Source organism: Numida meleagris, chromosome 2 (assembly GCF_002078875.1).
Source record: "Numida meleagris isolate 19003 breed g44 Domestic line chromosome 2, NumMel1.0, whole genome shotgun sequence".
In the NCBI taxonomy this organism is placed as follows: domain Eukaryota; kingdom Metazoa; phylum Chordata; class Aves; order Galliformes; family Numididae; genus Numida; species Numida meleagris.
Genome location: NC_034410.1, coordinates 34,486,678 through 34,503,496, shown reverse-complemented (window position 1 = coordinate 34,503,496; position 16,819 = coordinate 34,486,678). Strand labels below are relative to the sequence as shown.

The following is a 16,819-nucleotide window of genomic DNA, read 5'->3' as shown; positions in this document are numbered from 1 at the left end:
GAGTTGCAACATCAAGGATGAATTTTATTTTTTAGCAGTTAAAGCACACTACACCTCTCAAAAGAAGAGCATGTGTTAAAAATACTGTCAGATCTATATACCAACCACAAAAACCATACTTAGAATAGGCATAAACCAAATCTTCATTCAAACTGTTATCTGCACAAAATGCTGTTCACATTCTTCTTTCTTCACAAATCTCAGTGTATTAGATATACTTCTGTGACATTTCTGGAAACAGTTTATTACTTAGTGCCCAAACTGGTGCTGTTATATGCACTGGGAACACGAACAAAATATTGTCAGCTCTAACTAAATATACATATAAATACTATCTAAGCAGTCCCATATTCAATTTTGTTGCATAAAAATGCTGTTTTTTTATAACACTGGAACAAGCAAAATAATCGTTCTCAGACCTTTCAGCATCACCTGCCAGTCAGCTTGCTCTGCAGTTGCATGAAGAGTTGTTTAGAACTACATATATACTGACTTTTATTTTCAACTGGAAAAGAATGCTGCTATAGCAATAGGAAGGAAATGTACTGGAAAATCAGATTCTGAACTCATTTTAAACTGCAGAACCCAAGTGAATTGTTCTAATGGTGAGAGGACTGAAAGCATTCTGAAACATGCTTTTATCTAACACCAGCATCAACAGTGGTGAACTTCCATTAAGCTGGACACTCCTCTTCACATTACTGAGCTCGGTTCAAAATTCAATTACCAGTGATTAAATCTTGACAGTTACCTGACAGCTAGATCAATGCTACTCAGTCTTCAAGAGAAAGGGGTCCTCAAGTCTGATTCAGTCACTTGTGGCATACCCCAGGGGCTGGCTGATACTTGAGCTAACATTGTTTAACACCTCCATTTATCACCTGCATGACTGGAGACAGCGCACCTTCAGCAAGCTGGCAGAAGATACAAGGCTTGGAGGAGGGCAGCTACAGCACATGGTTGTACTGCTACTTGGAGAGATTTTGACAGGCTGGAGAGATGGGTTAACAGGAACCTCGTGAAGTTCAGTGAAGGGAAATGAACTCCATGTGCACCAGTACAGGCTGAAGGCTGACTGACTGGAAGGCAGCTTCTGAGACCAGGACCCGAGGGCCCTGATGGATAACAAAGAGAACACAACAAAGGAAGTACATCCCCAGAAGACAGAGGGGAGTAATCTTTCTCCCTTACTGAGCATTGCTGAGGCCACATGCGGAACACCCAGGGCAGTTTGGGGCTCTCCGGTGGAAGAATGATAGGGACTTGCCAGAGTAAGCCCAGCACAGGGCCACAAAGACAGTTCCGTAACTGGACTGGGGCATCTTTCACACAATGAGAGGCTGAGAGAGCTGAGACTGTTCAGCCTCAAGCAGAGAAGGGTCAGGGGAATCTTGTGTGGTCATACACTGGCACAGTTTGCCCAGAGAGTCTGTCGAGTGTTCATCCTGTGTGATATTCAACACTCAACTGAACACAGTCTTGCTAGCAGATCCTGATTTCATCAGGGGATTGGACAAGATGATTTCCAGAGATGCCTTCCATCATCAACGACTCTATGTAAACAAGGATTTTAAAGTTGATATCTTCAATCGAAAGAAATTTTTACAATTGAGGTTGCTAGCAGTACACTTACAGAAACAAAAAAAATCAATAGTAACTTCATTATAAGTAAAAATCAGGTGTGGTTCAGCCCAGGCAGTCAACAGATGCCATATAATGAAGAATAATCGATCTTTCTACTATCTGTGTACCATCCAAAGCACCAAGGTGAGAAAACAAAACTGCTAACTGATATTTCAGTGCACACTGAAGACTTCTCACATTTACCAAAGAAACCAAGAGTCCAGAAATTCTGCATTAAAAAGTCTGTGTGTTCTCTCTTCATTCCTCATAAGTAAAGTACTTGAGAAAAACAAATTGAAGACAGAGTAAATAAAACAACCAGCAGCTCTCTTTTAAACTATGCATGCGATGGCATTCAACTCATAAACTCAACAATCACTTTGTCCTGCTTTCCTGATGCTCTGTCTGTTAGAACAAAAGGCTTTTCATCATCTTTAAACAAACAGATAGAATGAAAACACTATGTAAAAAGTGGAAAATAAGGAGGTATGTGTATATATACATACATATACATGTGTATAAAAAAGGAAAATAGCCCTCATCTGTAAAAAGAAACAGAACACTGTTATCCTTGGGAAAAAAAAATAATAGGCAACATTGTTTTTGAAACTAAGAATATCAGTAAAAGATCAAATAACCACATTTCTTACACAGGAGTGGTCAAAAAGACAAACAGAAGATTAAAAATCCATTGGAAAAGAAAATGAGAACTACTATTGGAAATTTGGAGTCCATTTAAGAGAAGGCACTATTCATCCGACGTATTTTTATGTTTTTCCATTAACATGCCACTGGAATATGTTAGAAAAAAGAAAGTAAGCTAGATGAACTTTTCTTCTTATGCAGTACTATTATTCTATGTTCTTATAAATAGTGTGAGCCAGTCATAAGCCATAATGGAATTACTGAGAGAACATAAAAATTTTCATCATTCACGCTCTTAAAAAAACATGAAGAAATCTTGGCTTCCCAAAAGCGTCATGTAGGCATTATCAGAGTTTTTCATTCAATGTGGAACAGCTCATACTTCACAACATTTGGCACTGAAGCTTGAATATCCAAAATCAGACATTTGTTTCTGCCCTTGTAGACTGAAAAACCCAACATAATCTGAGGTTATCATCTGCAACTCTGCTTTTGGATGCCTAATTGCAACTTGCAGTTTAGAATGACTGTCCTGTTATACAACAGGAAAACAAGAACTGATAACAAATAACATAGCTGCTTTTGAAGGAACTGCCCATACTATTCACTGTATGTTCCATCAGCACATTGTTTTTCAACAGTTTTTTTGACAGACTGACAACTGCACTCAGCAACTATTTAAACTCATTTAAAAAGAAAACAGAATACGCAGTTACTATTAAATTGCAAATTGCAATTTAATATTGCAGATAGCCTATGTAATATTTTTTGCCCTTAGATCTCTTTACCCCTGAGCTGTATCCATTTATCACCTAAATAAAGACAGTTCTTGGGTCATCATTAAGTCACACACCTTCAGTAGTATTTAGCTATGTCAGCTAGATCAAAGTTCTTGAAACTATACTTACAGCCTACCATACTTTTACTAGAAAATTATAGCGTAATAGTGCAAAAATGAATACAAATAACTCTCCTAACAATTCCCTGTTGGAATAGACGGTTAAATTCAACATTTACTCTAGTTTTTAGGGAACAATTAAGTATTTTAAAATGCCTAAAAATTTAGTAATAACTTCATTTCAATATAAGCATTTGGAAAGGGACTTTGTCAAATGCTTTTTTAATAATAGACTAATCTCCCTTGTCTACAAGCTTCTCGACGTCAAAGAACTCTACCCATTTTCACAGTACAGATGACGGGCTGTCTGAGCTGAAAATTCTTGATTTCCTCTGGAAACCTTTTGAAAGACTGGCACCACACTAACAACTTAGATAGTCAGTTTTAGGTGTGAGGATACACACAACAATCTAGCAGTTTGGATATATCAATCCTTGAGAACGCTCGAATGAACATCATCACTTTCTAGTAATTCTTTTTTTCAGCCACTTTGTCTTTTCTTTGTAATTTCTTCTACTAGCAATTCAGTTAGAGATGCATTCTCCACTGATTCCCCATAAAGCAATGTTTCACATGAACCTTCAATCTCCACAGGTATATGGATGCAAAAAAAAAATTAGCTTTATGGCTTTCTTTCTTTCCTGCAGCTTATATTCTTTGATCAGCTAGTGGCTGTACATACTCTGATGGGCTTTTTGTTTCCAGTATTTTCAAGAAATAATTTATTGTTATTTTTAAATCTGTGCAGGTTGCTCCTGAGTTTCTTTGCAATCAGTTCTCCTATATTTTTATATTTAACCACAAGATGGTTAAGTATCTATTTATCATCCTAATTTTCATATGACTTCAACTTTTTGGAGGATGCCTTGTAAAATGGACTTCAGAAGAAATGGAGTCAAAAATGACGTTCTGAATCAGCAGGGGAAAACTAAGCACAGCTTTCACAGTCTATGCCAGTCACCTATTCCTCAGAAAATGTGCCAGATTGAAAAATCTAGATTTTCTGCACAAAGCAGATAGAGGTCAGATGATATCCCATGAGATCCAAAGTTTGATTATAGTACACTGGTGACCATCTAGAACTCAGCTTTCTTTGCAACAATCCAAAATCTGAAATTTAGGTCAAAATAAAGTTATACAGGAGCTAAAGCAATCTGTTCACTCATTCCATCTTAAGAGACCAACCAGTAAGTATCAGCACTGGACTTTGTATTTCTTTTGTGAGCACAGAAGTTTGCAACCTCAAAGAATAATTTGTGGAACAAAGGTTTCTCAGCTAACTCTGGCACATTAACAAGCTGAGATGAAGTGGAAAAGTCTTAATTTACATGTTCTCTCAGGATATAGTTTCATAACCACAGAAGAATGACTGAAATCTCTTACTACATTTGGAAAGTAACCATAACTAAGAACCTACATCAGCAACAAGGTAACTAATATAGATTTTATGAGCTACGCATAACTCAAAACAGATCTGCTAATTATTCCTTGGAAAATTTACATTCCACAAAATTGATATACTTTTTGTTTCTGTCAGAATTACAAATTTCAACCCAACATGTCTGCTACAGAAGTGCCCCAACAAATTCATCTGCATGGATACCAAGATGATTTTTAAAGATGAAGAACATTTAAGGTACTGAGCAGCAGCCAAAATATTAGACGATCAAAACCTGGATAGTAAGTCCGTTTTAGACAGTTTTTAGTAAGCCCTGCTAGTGCTGATCCAGTCTATATAATGTCAAAGTATCTTCTGAACAGAACGGAGATCAAAATATAGGCTACCTTAATTAGTTTATGTCACGGGAAAAATTTGCAACTACATAACATGAAGTTAACTTCAACGTGATTGTATATGCAATCTGCTGCCAACAATCAGATAACCAGACGCAAGCTTACTGTAGAATTACTAATCACAAATCAGATTGTGTATTCTGGTTTACAAGCTTTGGTGTCTTTTAATACCTCTCATTTTCATTATCTCATAATCCTCAGCATCAATAAACTCAGACCTGATTTTGATCCCATCCCTCGAGTGCATCTACAAAAGCTATCCATACTACTTGAAACAAATTAAGACCTCCTATACTATCAGTCTGAATACACTTTGAATTACAATACAACCTCCATGTGTTGGTTTTTTTGCTGTTTTTTTTCTTTTTCCTTTTTTTTTTAATGTGAAAAAATAGGCCTAGCAGCACTACACAATTAGGACTTAATAACAACCAATCCTAATTATTACAGCAGCATTACTTTATCTTCTTTCATAGAGGTAGAGTTCTCTGCCTTTTCTGCATTAGTTTTCTTCTTTTAAGTATGTGTCTTCTTGCAAACTTCAGAAAACCTCACCTGCATGAAATGGGACACTTCATCCTTCACAAAGGACAGACAAAGGCAGTATCTGGCTTCCTTTGTATGATCCTCTAGCATATCTTTGCAGTGCTATTACACTCATCACTGAATAATGCTGCAGACTTAGAACAAAGTAATTTTTTTTTTCTCTTGCCATAGTATAACTTCTTAAGGTTTACTTACTGTTTATCTTAAATCTCATAAGATACAAAAAACATGCAATGGTGTGGAAGAGGCACTTGCCTTAACTCCAAGCTTCAGTCTGCAGCACTGATCAGTGATGGGTGTGATGACACCAACAGAGTGCATGCTGAAGTATCACATAAAGGAAGCTGAAGTTCATGAACAAAAGGGAAAAATAAAACATTGTTAAACAGTGAAAAAAAATAAGGGTGAAAAATTACTCAGGAGCATGGCGTAGCTAGAGAAAAATATGCAACTTAAGTTTCAGCCTTTCTCAAAATTTCCCAGTTATATCTGTTCTCATTCTTCTGAAAAGACACAACTGCCATAACATGGATAAAAGCTGAAGATCTTCTTATTTCCTGGGTAAACTTTTGGTCTTAGTAATGCTGATGGAAAATCACTCATTAAGCTCAAAGATACACCATTTTAACCTGTAGCTCCTCCATGAATGTGGTAGTGAACGCTAATTAAAAAAAAAAGCATTACATGCTGTTTCTTCACATATATAAAAATAATTACCTAGTGACATGCTAATTAACATATCATTTGTTTAGTTGTTTCCTTAAAAATTGCATGTACCCATGTGACACTGAAGATAGTCTCACTTTAGATGTGTCCACGCAGTACTGCACTCTTCTCATAATTGTAATTATTTCAATGCAGACTGACTGTCCTACTGTAAAATTCTTACATCTAGTGTCACTTTACAGAGCAAAGATGAGCCCTCTAACCCTTTCAATGCAAATAAATTCTTCTGGATATTTAATAATCTTGGCTGAATATTGCTTTCTACATTTATTATGATTTTATAAAGTTGAGAGTGTATCTGACAAATAAAAATTCTTTCATTTGTCCCAAATACTCTCACTCTGAAGTAGAAGTACTTTGAAAATATTGTTCAGATTGCCACATTTGAAATTCATGCAAGGTCATGACAACCTATGCATTTACGGTTTTAATCTACGTTTAGTTAACAAATATTTAACACATTCCCTTTTAACAACATGATTTCATACTCAGCATACTGACACGATGGAAGAACGTGGTTGAAATATAATTTTGATCTACACTGAGATCTAAACCAGCATAAAAAAAGACAAGTAGGTAGTCATTATTTTGATAGCATAGCTGCCCTTTCTTAGTGCTAGATAAGGCTTTTCATTACTAAGCCCAATTTTATACCCACCTGTTCTTTAATAATGTCCAGAAAATCCCCAAACCAAAACCAACTATGTATATAAAGTGTGCCATTTTGAGGGCTTACTAAACTCAAACAAAAAATACAAAAATAAATCCATTAATATAGTATCAGACTCTAAACATCTGCCACTGTAGCAAATTTTGAAGCATGAACTAGATAGCTTCACATTTTCTCATGGTTGATGATACGGATCCTCACATTTTCTCCAGCTGATATCTAGATGAGCTTTCAGAAAAAAAGAGCTATCAGCACAGCTCCCATGTCTGGCTGCATTATCCAGTAGATCCTAATGATTTTAACTGCTTAAAACTTTATGTCCAGCTGGACAGACCAAGTTTCACAAATTGAAATGCATCTCATTATTTTCATTTGTAAGTTTAATTTGATGATAATCATCATTATTTTGATTATTAATCTTCAATATTATTTAAAGCTAGAAGTTTGAAGTCGTGACTTAATGTTTGTCTTTGTATGAAATGGAGTCTTTACAATTCTTTACAGAAGAGGAGATGATAAAATGCTTTGAACATGCCATTACATAAGTATTCTACTGTTTTAATTGATAAAAATGAAGTATAGATTTCTAAGCAAACAAATATTCAAATCACATGAAGACTACAGGAGGGGGTTAAAGCTGTGTTAAAGAAAAGGAAAAAACAAATTTGTATTGTGAAGCTTTCTGAAGGTATGAGTCACCTCTATTTAAAAAAGTATTTAAAAAAAAAGATTTGGAATATTTGGAATAGTTTAATAACAAACAAGGAGCATCAGATCAAATCATAGGTAGACATGTTTCCACCAACAAAAGAGAACTTCATTAAGTACATGTTATATGTGTAAGTCCAACAATCGTGCCTTTTTCCATCCTAAGTATTATGATATCTTCTGAGCTACCACTAAGATACTATCTTTTTGTAACTGTGCTACCTCTAAGATCAAATTCGATTGTATTTACATCATCATTAAACTATATAAGCGCTACATAAGTTGTTAATTAGTACTTAATACTTTAGGACACTGGTATCGTATTATTCTAAAAGTACTTTTTATCTAGAAAATGGTTTAAAATATGTATATAAGGAAAAGCTCAGTTACTGTGTTTTAAATTACATAAGTGGAGGACATTTCAAACAACACTCATCTGCTCAATGGATCTTTCATTTTTTGATACTTTAAATTTTTGGTAAGTGGATATAATCCATTATTTCTCAGTGTATTAGTTTTTCCTTCCTTCTTGTAAAATGTTTAATTTCCAGTTTCTAAAGACACAATTTAAATATTTACTGAAGTATAAAGGCTGAAGTTAATATTACAGCTGATTACAGGCTAATTAAATTATTTGGAATTCTCCAAGAAAGATATAGCAAAGGAAAATGAAAAGGCACAAGCAGATTTGAACACTTCAAGTTGCTTCTAGAACTGAAATTCCTAAAAACTTTTTCTGACAATTTTCTGTCTACACTAAGTCAATACCAAAGGAACATTCATGAAATGGATAATACTAAGTAGCAAATAATTGTAAGAGCTTTACTGATAGGCAGAGAGCTACTGCAGAACAGGTAAATTAATACATCCTCTTCATGTTACATCCTCTTGATTATAACCACTTTCCCTTCTGAAGTGTACAAACACTTACATATTCGCATGCAGTGTTATTAATCTTTCTCTTTTACCTGATATGAAAACACTACCAGTTGCAGCACATTCATGGGAACGGCTTTCAAATACATGTAATGAAGCGTGAAATGGCAAGTCACAGGTTAAAATGACCTTTCAAAACAGGCATGGTACTGTGTATTCTAAGAAGAAAGTGTTCAGATAGCATATAAAATAACCACAAAGGACTACTCACCATGTCATATGCTGTTACAATCTTTCTCAAGACCTCTGGAACAATCCCTTGGAGCTCCATAGTCGGATACTGATCATTGAGATTCAGTGCTACCAAGGGTGCACTATCAGGCCCAACCAAGCGTGTAGACACTGCCAAAATGCACTGCATAAGATTTGCTACAGGAGAGAGGCCACATAATTCTTTGAATGAGACTACTGCATTCTGCAAAAAGGAAAGAAAGAGTTTCCTTTACAGTTAAATACGATTTTTAATTTCTCATTCTTTCAGGTTAATATACAACACTGCAATAGCTGAGCTACAATGTACACGGCTTTTCCCTGAAGAACTGGCAGTTTTAAAGCAAGCAATATTACACTTGTATTTCACCAGAAATGTTAAAAATTCAAACAATACCTGCTGCACCGAAAATCTAGTTAGAACAAGTGTGTGTGGCCTATTTCACTCCTAAAATTAACAATGCAAGTAAATGAATTCTAAAACATACTGGTTATTTACTTTGAAAAAATTCTGAAAGATATTTCAAAGTAACTTTTAATATGCTACCAGGAGAAACAATATAGTAATTGGTAAATATCCCATATAAGCAAGGTGGAGTGGAAGGAGGAATTCAGCCCATTTGTAACTTTAGACATACCTTAACTATCATCCAGACGTGCTGTGGATCTGCTGGCTCCCATTTGGTGTGATTCACAAACCCAGCACTCCACTACTGATGTCACTCCTATCACAGGATCACTTAAACAAATTTTTCGGGTACTTTTATATAAATTCCAATTTTGTATCTTTCCCTAAAATTTGTTATACTTTTATTTGTTATCCAATGTGGTGGAATACAAAATTGTATGTTTAAACTTGAGAAGAATTTCCAGTATTAGAAATATGATGTGACTCCAAGCAGCCACTGAAATTCCATGACAGGAATGTTCTCAGCACTGTAATGAATTTAGGATTTCTGTACCAAGTGGGAGCTGGTGATCTCTGGCAGGTCTGGAGTTTGTTTTCCTGGAAGAAACAAAAACATTGCGCACTTAAGTTACAAATGTGCTCAATGCTCCTTTCTCTCTCATCTTACCTACACAGGGTATCTGACCAGTTTTTAGGACTGATTAATCATTTTCATCAAACCATTTTCCATCTTGCTGGGTCTTTTTTGGACAAACTTCCTTGAGGGACATAATGCCAACCTTAATGCAAATACTAATCAAATGTGAAGTATTGTGCTCTCCTTTTATGAGACAAAATACACAAAATTGACTTCAAGATATTGACATACAGGGAATTCATGCAGAGTATGTGAATACCTAAGTTACATCTATTACATTCACTCACAGTATACTTCAGCAAGTGCTTTGAAGCATTCAGTAAATGTCCAGCAAAGACAAACTACTTCTAACAACCAGACTACTGCTTAAAGATACAATAATTATACAGTTGAAAAGGAAAAAAAAAAAGACATTGGAAAGTCTATTCAAGCCAATTTTCTTTATCAACATGCATAAATCATTATGAACAATAATTTTACAGAGAGGTAAACGAGAACACAGGGAGCATAGACATCAACTACTGGCAGGTAGGACAAAGATACAGCTGTTACTCTTGCCTTTGGACTTCTAACCCTATATCTGACTCCATCAAACAATTTAAACATAAATCACATCCATTGTTCTTTTATCAGTGATGGATACATATCAAGTTATGACATCAGTGTTTGTCGTGGTATCATAGAGCATAACAAAGATGATAAAAGACTACCCATGATTAAAAAAAAAATTAAACTTTCTACTCTGCACTTCCTTATTTTTTCTCATCTTGCAGTTTATTTTAAAAACAAAACCAGTTTCTCAGTTTCTGGCTTTATCCTAAAAGCCATAATTCATAATGCAAGTAAAAAAAAAATCACATTCCTTGACATAAGCTGGTATTTATTGTGAGTGGTTTACTTATATTTTTTAGCTGAAAACCTTTAGTTATACAGATTTTAAATTATGCACATTATATAACCTGCCAGGGAAGCAACACAAAATTAATATTCCTATATGTACCTAAAATACCTTCTTGATAGTACTTTGAGATACAATAATAATTTAGTAGATAGCACAACTTAAATTGAGAGAATAAAATACCTAAGACATCTTTCAATATCTCATGTTTGGAGAAATCATACTGCAAAGACTGACTGAAATTATAGCAGTTCTGGAAAACAACGCAACACATGCAGTAAAGAGTTTAAAGTAGCTACAAAAACTGCATGTTTTCACTGTTTTCTTAAATCTTAGATCTAGCTACTCCTCGAAAGTCATCTTAAAATACAGTACCTGTTATGTGACAGAATTCTAAGCTTCAAAAGATTAACTACATGTAAAGCACACTCTATACCTAGCTTGTAATGCAAAACACTAACAAACCAAAACGTTACCTCCATATTTTTCAAATAATTTCTTAGTACAGTAATTTTATACATTAAATAGAATGGGGGAGCTTCAAAATGCCAAACTACTTTCTTCTTTCATAAAAAGAAAAATTAGTTTTAAAACTGCACTACTATTAAAATCTCTTCAAGATAACATTATTCATGAAGAAAATTTATCTACACTGATATGCCTTTGATCAGTTTCCCCTTAATGTTACATAAAAGTATGATGATTTAATAGGTCACTCCATTTCAGATGATGCTGCTGAATTTTACTGATCACTGTTAGTATTTCCTCAGAAGTTTGTAATAAGTTAAAAGCTTTACTAAATAAAATACAACTTTAAAATCCTCTTTAATTTAGATCTAAACAGAGCTTATTTACCTGAAATCTTCATTACAATCTCCAAAAATTGCATTTGGAAGCAGGATCTCTTGGGCTCAACAAAAACAAGCAACCTCAGTATTTTTTTCTGAAATTCAATATGTTCACTATACATGACCTTCAAGGCAATGTAATCTCTTCTAATCTTAAGAAGATCCCTTCTAATGCCTTCACTCTAGTTCCAAGCAGTTCCAACATAACATTGCCAGGAAGAGTTATGGAAAGCAAATGATTTTTCTGAAAGCACTGCTTTTCTTGGGAACGATAAAAAATAAAACCTCAGTGAAAATATGCTAAGCATACTTTCATGCATGATCATTTTTTTAATAGCCAGTAAATTCTCCTTTTATCAGCAATATTTCCCTCCTGTATTTCTGTTTGTGTTTAAAGCTAAAATCTTACTGAACTTTCCACTAGTGTATATCTAACTATTTTTTCAAGACATAGGACTAGTCAACAAGTTTGAGTTCTAACAATGGAATCATATTTTTCACATGGAAAAAAATGGCAAAATATGTGCATGAATCAGAAGTTACACCAGTAGATGTTATCACTCCAAAAGTTGCTCTAATGTAATCAGTTTTTAAAGCTGTTCAGCATAAGGCTTGATTAAAGTAACTTACAAAATGCAATAAGACTCTAAACAGCATATATTATGTATGAATCGTAATATGAAAATACACATAAAGTACTGATAAATTCACCATAAAAACTGTACCTGCATATTTTCTCTCAAATCCGTGGCATCCCGTATAGGTTGGAGAGCATTCTTGAACACTTCATCTATTGTTTTAATCCATAACGTTCTCACAGAAGCGTACTCCCGTGATCTCTTGCCCTTCCTCACAGAGAGGCCCCGCTTATGAGGTTTCCCACCACCCCTTCGATTAGTAATGGCCACATGCACGAACAAGGAAGCATGTGCTAACATTTCACCAGTTAAAGACTGCAGAGGAACATGTCGATAACCAGTCTGTAGACACTCAAAGGGAATAGTGTATTGCCCGATAAACTCATCCCCAATGTAATCATCATCCAGCACTACAAAACGCACCATTGCTAGTTCTGGTAAATTTATTTGAAATTCAAAACTTTCATCAAAAATTGGATTATCACCATTCTGATGCATAGTTTTTGTCCTTTGCTCGGCACAGTCAGCAGGGATTCCATGTATTTCAACATAAACGTAAGGATCCACAACATCACCTTTGGCACCTGATCCTTTGGGTTTTGGAAAGTTTTGCCCACTAATGATTTTAATATGAAGCAGCTGAGGTGAAACTCCAGGCACAGTGTCTTTTGTGTTTGCACTGAAGAAAGATACTTCTTCTCTCATGATAGCAGGACGAAGGACATAGCCACAGTTTCCATTTTGTCGAAACCAACCAATGTTAAGATCCATCATTAATCCTGGCGTCTGAAAGTTCATGGCTACTATCTGACAACCACATTTCCAAAAATCCTGGGGATTCATATTACTAGAGTCGATCCTCATAGGACTGGGAAAAACTCTGGCAAGAAAACGTTTGTTATAATTTACAAAGTCTCCCGGGTTTTCATTGGCATATTTGCTAGCAAGCACTTCATTAAATGAGCACACTTCCCAGTACTTCTGGAGCTGAAATGAAACTTGAAACTCTTTGAACTGAACTGATTTACATATGCTTACCAACTCAGAGAGTTCCTTGCAAAGCTGAAATCGTTTCCCAGTCAAAGAGTTTTGTTGTTCTACACCCTCTTTCCCCACTCTTTGTGACATTTCTGCCCCTTCATCTTCATCTGTAACATCTCCTTCTAGTCCAGAACAATTTGAGGAAAGCTTTTTTGCTTTAATTAGTATTTTTCCTTTAAGTGATTCTGGTGATGGAAGATAAGAGTCTTCAATGTTTGGAGACTGTGTATGTAGTTTGTCCCCCAAAATTTTCTTCATGTGTTGTACCATCACTTTCTGCTGCTTAATAGAACAATGATTTTCTAAACACAAAATAAGAGGATACTCTGAAGCAAAAAATGCATACTTGTTAATAATGTCAATCACACTACGGAAGACAATCTGAGAAGTCATTGTATGTCCCGTGTAAATCACAGGCTCATTATCTGGACCGTCCCAAACATCCAGTTCAACACTTCGACAACCCATTTTAAGAGCACGAATATAACCTGTGATGTCAGAAGGCCCTCGAAACTGATCTTCTATCAAGTATGTATTATGAGATGAATTTATAAAATAATGAGATAATGGCTGTTTCATATCTTGACAAACTTTTTTATGTTCTGGGTCAAATATGTGGCAGTCTGGCGAAGTAAGGTAATTCGTAAACCCATCTATAGAAAGCCAACCTTTTTCCTGGCCCTCTTTGGCTGGCTCATATTTCTGAATAATTTCAAGGCTTATTTCTTCTGTGACATGTGCCATACCCTGTTCTGCTTCTAAAAACATCATAAGGTCCTTGGTATCTAGGAATTCTTTATTGCTTGAAAACTGAACCAACAGGAAATAGATTTCAGGTCGAGTACAAAGCTCATGAAAAACTTCAATAAACTCTTCTTTTGTTACTTCAGTACCAGTTTTTTCCTTGGATCTATGTAACTCCTTGAATTTTAATTCAATTTTATTTGTTTTTAAACCGGGATTTAAGTCTTTTATAAACTGTACAGCATTACACAGGGGTATATGTCCCAAATTATCTACGTCTGATTCACTGAACATTTGTGAAAGCCATGAAGTCCGCATATTATCTTGAGTACTTTCTATCATGTCTAGAGTATGTTTCCCATAAGAAATCAGGTATCTTAAGCCAGTAACCCAAACATTTGCAATATCTGCTGAGTTAGCAACGAGATCTAGTGATTCATAGTTTTCTCCATATATAATTGAAAATGCACAGTCTTCTGATATCTGGTCATATATTCCATTGCTGCGAAAAATATCTGTATTTTTTCCTGTTCTTACTTCTTTGATCGACTTAATGTCAATCTTTGCTTTTTCAGAATCCTTTTTTGAAGGTTCCCAGCGTAGGGATTGCATATCTGCATCCAAAAGAAAATATCGGTGATACACTCTGGAATTGGATCGAATCTTTTTGAGCTCAGAGCCTTCAACCATTGCATTTATACAGTCACTTGCACTGCTGATCTTCTTCTCGGTTGGCATACTGCTGAATGACACAGTCTTTTTCCGTTCTCGTTTTTGTTTCGTACCATCCTGGTAAACAAGGGGGGAAGAAAAGAAAAAGTGTATCAGTATGATTTTTCTCAATATTGAAATAGGTTTCAACTTATACCTGAAAGTTAATGAAGTAATCCAAGAAGGTCTACTATACACATGATGACCAGTAAGATGGAAATTCTAACTGGAATCGTCACAAATGAAAACACTGATAATAGCTTAATGTTTGCAATCCTGTGTATAGACATAATATTCTTGCGTCTTTTTTTTTTAATATATTTTTCATAAACACAAAATTAATCAAAGAAAGTTTTGAATGCTAATAAAATAATAATGCTGTATATATGCATTTTATCAATAATAATCCATTTAAATACTTAGTTGGTTCTACAGCCAAGGCAGTAGGAAGTAAGCTATCTTCGTAGCCTTTACATCGTACTACAGATACTTGCAGAACTTTATTGGTATAAAATACAGTGCTCTAATACCATGCCAACATGACCTTCTCAAGAATACCAAAGAAACACTAATACACAATTAGTTATTTAAAATTCATAGGATATGGTCCTAATCTAAGTGTACAGACAAAACAGCACTGAACATGCTCAACTCCCTCCTCTGCTGCACTCATCCGTGTTCTTCCCTCAGATTGTCTGGAGTATTGTCACATGTATCCCACCCCCATATTAGAAAAACATCCACATTAGTCTTAACGAGCTACACTGAAAAATAAATGACAGGACTGGAGCAGATAATTCACTCCACATTCTGAATTTCAGGAAATACAGTGACAATTACTCAGGAGGGACTGCCTGAGAGGGCTAAAGGTTAACAAGTTCCAAAGAAGATGTGTATTGTCAGAAAGACAGTGAAAGGAGAAGGCAAAACCTGGTCAAGACAGGAAGCAAAATTCACCTTTGCTAATAAAACAATGGAAGAACCCTGAGCTCTTAGTCCACTAGAGGAAGCATTGATAGAAAACTGGATATATAAGTCATTAACCTAACAAAATTAAAAAGAAAAATAATGTCATTTAGCTTAATTGTTACTTACATTGATTCAAACAAGTGTTAAGTCAATAACAGATTATGTACAATCAATTCCTTCAGAAAGAACAGATTTTTTTCATTTTCATTGTCTGCATCTTTTTTTCTGAATAAAAAATCCTGCAATTTTTAGATGGTTGCATGCACTGAGAAGAAACTCCAGAAGATTTTTAGTCTGAAATAACCTTGCAATGGAATAACCTTTTTACGTTAAATATCCTATTTAGAAATGTTCTTATATTCCATCTTTGCTCAAAAAAACTTATCCAGCTTTTTATAATGCAATTGCTAATTTTCCCTTGAACAGTTTTCCATCTGACATACATCCCAGTGCAAATAAGCATCACATATATGACAGAAAGGAGAGGAAAATAAAGCTTTTAACAACTAATACTGAACAGATATTCAAATAAAAACCATACTATAGAGAATGCATTTTCAGTTCAGGTCATATATATTCTATATTTAATTTCATAGAATTAAAAATTCTGTGCAAGAATTCTGCTTTTATGATTTAATTCATAAGCACCGAGAAGCTTTTCAATGAAAACAGTGAAGTAGACTTAATATTCGTGGTTCCATGTTTGGAAAAATTAATTAACCATATGACTCTTGCACTTTTAATGACAGCAGAATCTCCTTTATACGAGCTCTCGAGAGCCTAGTAAAAATTAATAACCCTACAAAGGACTGATTTAGTCTGAGCCCAAACCCTTGCAATGGATATCATGCAAGGCTGACTCTTGAATTCTCATTACATGTAGTTTGGTCATTAAGATTGCTTTCAGACAAAGGAAAGTTTCCTTCATTAAAAAAAAAAATTACAAATGTGATTTTTGCTCATAAAAGTTATAGTTCTATTTTAAGCGTCACTTATCTGTATTGCTTAATTTGAAGAAACAGGAAGGGACAGTCCCATAGAAATGAGCAACGAAGCTCCTATCCAGTATTTTAGGCCTTGAAATGAAGTGTGCTAAAACTGCTTAGTGCTCCAGATTTTTCAGACACAAATCTAGGAGGGGATCCCTGAACCCTTCCATGAGAGACAG

The 16,819-nt window shown here is 35.0% G+C and overlaps 1 protein-coding gene across 2 annotated transcripts in view; it reads right to left on the bottom strand.

Moving 5' to 3' along the window:
• The window catches only part of PLCL2 (phospholipase C like 2), a 96,028-nt gene that overhangs the window by 27,963 nt on the left and 51,246 nt on the right, over positions 1–16,819 (bottom strand). For both annotated transcript variants that reach the window (XM_021386572.1, XM_021386573.1), the window contains exons 3-4: positions 12,274–14,760; positions 8,758–8,961 (exon numbers count right to left, since the gene is read on the bottom strand). In XM_021386572.1, coding sequence (XP_021242247.1) covers positions 8,758–8,961; positions 12,274–14,760 — 2,691 coding nt within the window. The remainder of the gene's footprint in view (positions 1–8,757; positions 8,962–12,273; positions 14,761–16,819) is intronic.